This window comes from Electrona antarctica, assembly GCF_951216825.1.
Source record: "Electrona antarctica genome assembly, chromosome: 2".
Classification (NCBI taxonomy): Eukaryota; Metazoa; Chordata; class Actinopteri; order Myctophiformes; family Myctophidae; genus Electrona; species Electrona antarctica.
Window position 1 is genome coordinate 45,798,081 of NC_136807.1, and position 6,000 is coordinate 45,804,080.

At 43.8% G+C, this 6,000-nt stretch overlaps 1 protein-coding gene across 1 annotated transcript in view; it reads left to right on the forward strand.

Moving 5' to 3' along the window:
- LOC306934751 (voltage-dependent calcium channel subunit alpha-2/delta-3-like) overlaps positions 1-6,000 on the forward strand; it is a gene marked incomplete at its 3' end in the record, with an annotated part of 283,538 nt that overhangs the window by 54,161 nt on the left and 223,377 nt on the right. The window contains exon 3 of the mRNA XM_079517503.1: positions 595-711. Coding sequence (XP_079373629.1) covers positions 595-711 — 117 coding nt within the window. The remainder of the gene's footprint in view (positions 1-594; positions 712-6,000) is intronic.

Genomic DNA, 6,000 nt, shown 5'->3' on the forward strand with positions numbered 1-6,000 from the left:
ACTTTGCCACTCACTTTATGCATGCGCATACCCTCTATATAGAATAATGACAATAGCTGACCTACAGTTGGGTGCCACCGATATTGTCCCTTATTATTTGACCCATTTAGGCCTGACCTCAACATTTTAAAAAATCCTTCTAAATCCTCCAGTTTTCTGAAATAAATATTTTCACGATTTTTCAAAAATAGCAGACCTACAAGCTCGTAGCGCGCCACTCGGTGGCGCGCTATGAGCTTGTAGATCTGCTATTTTTCAATAGCTAAATTATAACTATAATGTTTAAAACACCAAAAGGGGTTCCCGCCCAGAATGGGTTAACTGTCCTTTTGCGCAGATCACGCAAACCTCAGCAAAAAGAAAAGGACAATATCGATGGCCTCCAACTGTACAAGCTCACGACATGTTGTGAGCTTGAAGATAGGCTATAATAAATATCAACATTTTGCCTGTAATGACATGCCCAAAAGTGGTCAGCCGTCCAACATGAACGTGCGTTTGTAATTCTTTCAGAAATTCAAGGAGGTTGAGCACGCAGTGAGAGAAAAAGAGATCGACACTGACGCGCATGTGTGTGTGTTTTTTTTCATTCAGAAATACAAGGAGTTTGAGCGTGCGGTGCGAGTGGAAGAGATCGACGGCCTGCACCTGGTGAAGAGATTGGCCGAGGACATGGAGGAGATGTTCCACAAGAAGGCGGAGGCCATGAAGGTACACTTCATTTTGATTTTGTCGTAGTAAAACAAATGTATATATTTTCAGTCATATTTAGTTTAGTCAACTAAAATGTATCTTGTCGGCTCTTGATGGCATCGTAATGCCTGATTTTTCACATATGTGCATGCTGAAAATAGCCGAACTCAGCCGTTGTGGAAAGTCCTTGTGCAGTGGTAAACGTCTGTGGAGAATGTTTAGTACAAACTGACTGAAAATGGACTAAGTAATCAAATGGCAGGTGTGCGGAATTTGGCACCCCCATGGATTGCCATGCCCAGCAAACACGGTCAGGACCTGGACAAATTAATGACTCTATTGGGGCCAGATCAAGTCAAACCAAGACTGGTCAGATCTGGCCCAGGATATCACCTGATTTCAACCAACATAAATTCTGCCCACTAAGACGAGGCCAGATCAACTTAAGTCATATCATAACTAGTCAGATCTGGCCCCAGAATATGCTATATTATTTCAACTGCTGAAGACGTCTTGGAAATGACGTAAAGATCATCCCCATATGGGCTGTGATCTGGCCTAGTCCTGAACGTCACCGGAGTCACCGGAGGACGTCATCATAACGTCATCGTGACGTATTCGACCGACTCAAGGCCGGGCACTGCTCTCCCTTCGGTGGTGTGGAATATGTGTGCCGAATGTGAAGTCGCTGGTTCGAATGGTTCTTGAGTTACATGGATTACAGATGTACAGTACATAAGTGCGTACATACAGTATGTACACACGGGATCCACTCGTAATTCTGACTGAACTATAATGAAACATCCAAAACTATTATAACCTTGATGGAGATGCAAGGTTTCTGCTCGACAGCGAGGAAATGCATTTTGCACCAAGCTGACTTAAACCAGTTAAAGTGTCTTTGGTCTGACCGTATTAATGACCCTGCTGGGTCTCTGATGAAGTACTGCAGGCTTAGGTTGCCAAAGTGAAACCATAGGGGGGTGGGGGGGTGTGTGTTTGTGTGTGTGCGTGTGTGTGTGTGCGTGTGCGCGTATGTGCGCACGTGCGCGTGCGGTGTGTATCTACATATCGTATCATATAACTGTGTCATTTTATTGATCTCCTCAGACCAAAACCCCATTATCCAAGAGGCCACTTTAGGACAGAGCTGAGGGCTTCCTGTTTGTGCATGCACGTGCACATGCATGTGTGTATATGCATGCACGTGCACATGCGTGTGTGTGTGTGTGTGTGTGTGTATGCATGCATGGAAATGAACACTGCTGCTTGAGAGGCTAAGGCCTAATTTACACTGGCAGCCAAATGTAGCCTGATCTAATCTAGATCTGTGCCACATCAAGATTGAAATCAGATTTGTTTAAATAAGTCTAAATAAATGGGTCACATGGAATCAGATTTTGGTCTCCACCAGGCCGAAGGCATGGGGAGAGAGTATGTTTTGCACTGTTACCAGCTAATCTCCGGCACCGTTAACCCGGTCGATGCCAAACTTTGCACACACACTCCCTGGATGCCAACGATGAACCTCTGCCCCACATTTTCCAGAACGGCCTGTTATAGCGCCACCATGAGGCAGCTTTTCACATTTTGTACCTAAAACTGCACCGATCTGCGTGAAACGTTGCATGCACACTCCCTAGAGGCCAAGGACAAACCGTTGACCTGCATTTTCCGCATCTGCCTTTTATAGCGCCACCAGGAGGCCGACTTTTGTAAAACACATTTTTTTATATTACTCCTCCAGATTCTGTCCGTTCCATTAGTGTTTATATTAATCCTAAACATTTTGCCAAACATCTCACACAGTCCTATCCTCCTGGTGGAGACCTAGTTACAAATGTGACTTGAGTCACATTCAGAGGTGGTTTCAAATCTGATTTGAGGAGATCCTTCTCAGTCTGAATGCAACAACCTGATCTAAATCAGATTCCATGTGACTTGTAGGTGACTTGTTTATGTTTGTTGATTGATTGATTGATAATTGCATTAGACAATAAAATGCAAAGAGTACAGGGTACAGTAAAGCAAAAGGACAGCACCATTCGGAATCCAATCTGGATGTGGCACAGATCTGATTCAGGCTGGATTTCGCTGCCAGTCTGAACACACAGATGTGTGACAGATCCGATCTGGTCACTTGCAAATGCAGTGTGAAAGGTCGAGCCAAAAGATCAGATTTGAGAAATGAATCAGATTTGACTGGATGTGACTGCAGTCTAAATGGGGCCTAATGGTGATGTGACCCAGCATGTTATCAGGAAACGTAACCGTGGCGTAGGCCTGTCGCAATATTTCATAATCGCCTAATCGCAAATATTTTTGCATAATTGTCAATTGTTTCCACTACAAGCTAGTTGAACTACAAGCTTGTAGATCAGCTATTGTGTAATTGTTTTTTGGATTAAAAATGATTAAATGTGTTTTTTTGTATATTTACGTTATTTGTCATATCTGCCCTGTGCAATTTGTGATTACGAAACCTAAATAGCAAACAGAAATACGAATTGTAACGTTCCGTTGTTAATTGCAAAAAAACACAATTCAATCGTTAATCCCAATTATTTGTGTGACGATTAATAGTTACAGTTGGAGGCCATCGATATTGTCCTTTTCTTTTTGCTGAGGTTTGCGTGATCTGCGCAAAAGGACAGTTAACCCATTTTGGGCGGGAACCCCTTTTGGTGTTTTAAACATTGTTATAATTTAGCTATTGAAAAATAGCAGATCTACAAGCTCATAGCGCGCCACCGAGTGGCGCGCTACGAGCTTGTAGGTCTGCTATTTTTGAAAAATCGTGAAAATATTTATTTCAGAAAACTGGAGGATTTAGAAGGATTTTTTTAAATGTTGAGGTCAGGCCTAAATGGGTCAAATGATAAGGGACAATATCGGTGGCACCCAACTGTATCTTAAATCTGTTATCATGACAGCCCTACCGTGGCATTGGACCTGTGCACGGCCATGCATGCAGTCATGCCTCAACCGCATGGGAGTATATCGTATATAGTAGGGGACTCAGGACACTGCCCTGTGGGATACCACTGTGTCAGGGGGTGTGAAGAAGTCAAGCAAGACGTCCCTCAGTGCTTGTGGGTCATCATGTTGCAATTGCGTGCACATATTCTTGCCTGTGGTGTTTCTCAATATTTGTCTTCATAACTGTGCGTGTGTGCGTGCGTGCGTGCGTGCGTGCGTGCGTGCGTGCGTGCGTGCGCGACACGTGCACGCAGCACACTGCCTCTCTAGCTCCAGGTGATGAGAACCTATCTTTCCTACATGGTTGCTGTTAACATAAATTGGATTTCTTTTTGAGTCAGGGGCGAGCATGCGGTGAGGGGGGGGAGAGAGAGAGAAGGGGGGGCGGGGGGGTCATCAGACCATGTCCATGCTTTAGCTTTTCTTGTGTGTCTGTGTGTGCACGTGTGCGTGCGTGGTCTGCGTGCGTGTTGTTCTTTTACCTCACTACATTTATTTGAACACTTCAGTTAGTACTAGATTTGTATTATTATTACAAAACATACATTACAAAATAGATAGCTATTTTCAAAATATGTTTATACATTTTGTACATTTTGATGGCAATACTTCTGTACGGTTACAACTAACCCGTGGCAGATTAACCCATTTTGACCTGAGATCAGATTCTAAAAATGTCTTCTACATCCTGACAGTTTTCTAAAAAAGCTATGTTTCTATGTCAGTCGTTCTTTGACTTTTCAAAAATAGCAGATCTACAAGCTCCTATGAGCTTGTAGATCTGCTATTTTTCAATAGCTAAAGCATAACATAATGCTAACACCAAAAGGAGTTCCCGCCCAAAATGGGTTAAAACCAACACGTGGCTTCCTGGGAGGTCAGGTTCATGGGTTGGGTTTTGGGTAGGGTGTCGGACTCCTGACTGTAGGACTGTTGGTACGTCGGACCAAAGACATGTGCCCATTTTGGTAACATTAAACTGTATTGTGTAGCGTTGCGTTTGGTAACGGGGTTGTTCGTGTGTTAGATTAGACTGTATTGTGTAGCGTTGCGTTTGGTAACGGGGTTGTTCGTGTGTTAGATTAGACTGTATTGTGTAGCGTTGCGTTTGGTAACAGGGTTGTTCGTGTGTTAGATTAGACTGTATTGTGTAGCGGTGCGTTGGGTAACGGGGTTGTTCGTGTGTTAGATTAGACTGTATTGTGTAGCGTTGCGTTTGGTAACAGGGTTGTTCGTGTGTTAGATTAGACTGTATTGTGTAGCGTTGCGTTTGGTAACGGAGCTGTTCGTGTGTTAGATTAGACTGTATTGTGTAGCGGTGCGTTGGGTAACGGGGTTGTTCGTGTGTTAGATTAGACTGTATTGTGTAGCGTTGCGTTTGGTAACAGGGTTGTTCGTGTGTTAGATTAGACTGTATTGTGTAGCGTTGCGTTTGGTAACGGAGCTGTTCGTGTGTTAGATTAGACTGTATTGTGTAGCGTTGCGTTTGGTAACAGGGTTGTTCGTGTGTTAGATTAGACTGTATTGTGTAGCGTTGCGTTTGGTAACGGAGCTGTTCGTGTGTTAGATTAGACTGTATTGTGTAGCGGTGCGTTGGGTAACGGGGTTGTTCGTGTGTTAGATTAGACTGTATTGTGTAGCGGTGCGTTGTCGTCTCGCTGAGAGTGCGTTAAGCCCCCAGGAGACATGAGGAGCACCATTAGCTTAATGGCTTCTACTTGCCCGCCTGCTGGATAATTGTATATCTTTGTGTGTGTGTGTGTGTGTGTGTGTGTGTGTGTGTGCGTGTGCGTGTGCGTGCGCGTGTGCGTGTGCGCGTGTGTGCGTGCGCGCGTCTACAAGCTTGCAGATGTGCTATTTTCAGAGCGCAACACCCGAGTGCAACCAAACACAACATTTATTTTATTTTAGTTTTACTGGATCTCTTCTCCACTAGATCCTCCCTGGCATGTTTGTCTAGTTTTGGTTTGTTGACAACATTGTCAATAATCATATTTAGTTATAGATTGGTTTTTATTTAGTTTCTATTTTCGTCACTGAAAAAAGCTAGTCGACGAACATTTTTCGCCACAGTTTTAGTGCACACTGTCCTGGTCCATAAAATGTTGTGTGAAGCACTGGTATATATATATATATATATATATACGATATTCATACTGCATCGCTGCAGGTCTTGAAATCAACCGCTTGGAACCAATGGCTTGTCGCGATGCTGAGCTACCCAGAGAAATGGGGAAAAAAAGCTGAGGTGTCTTCACACCATCAGACTCGGAGAAATGGGAGAAAAGCTGAGGTGTCTTCACACCATAAGACTTACGCAACCCAACA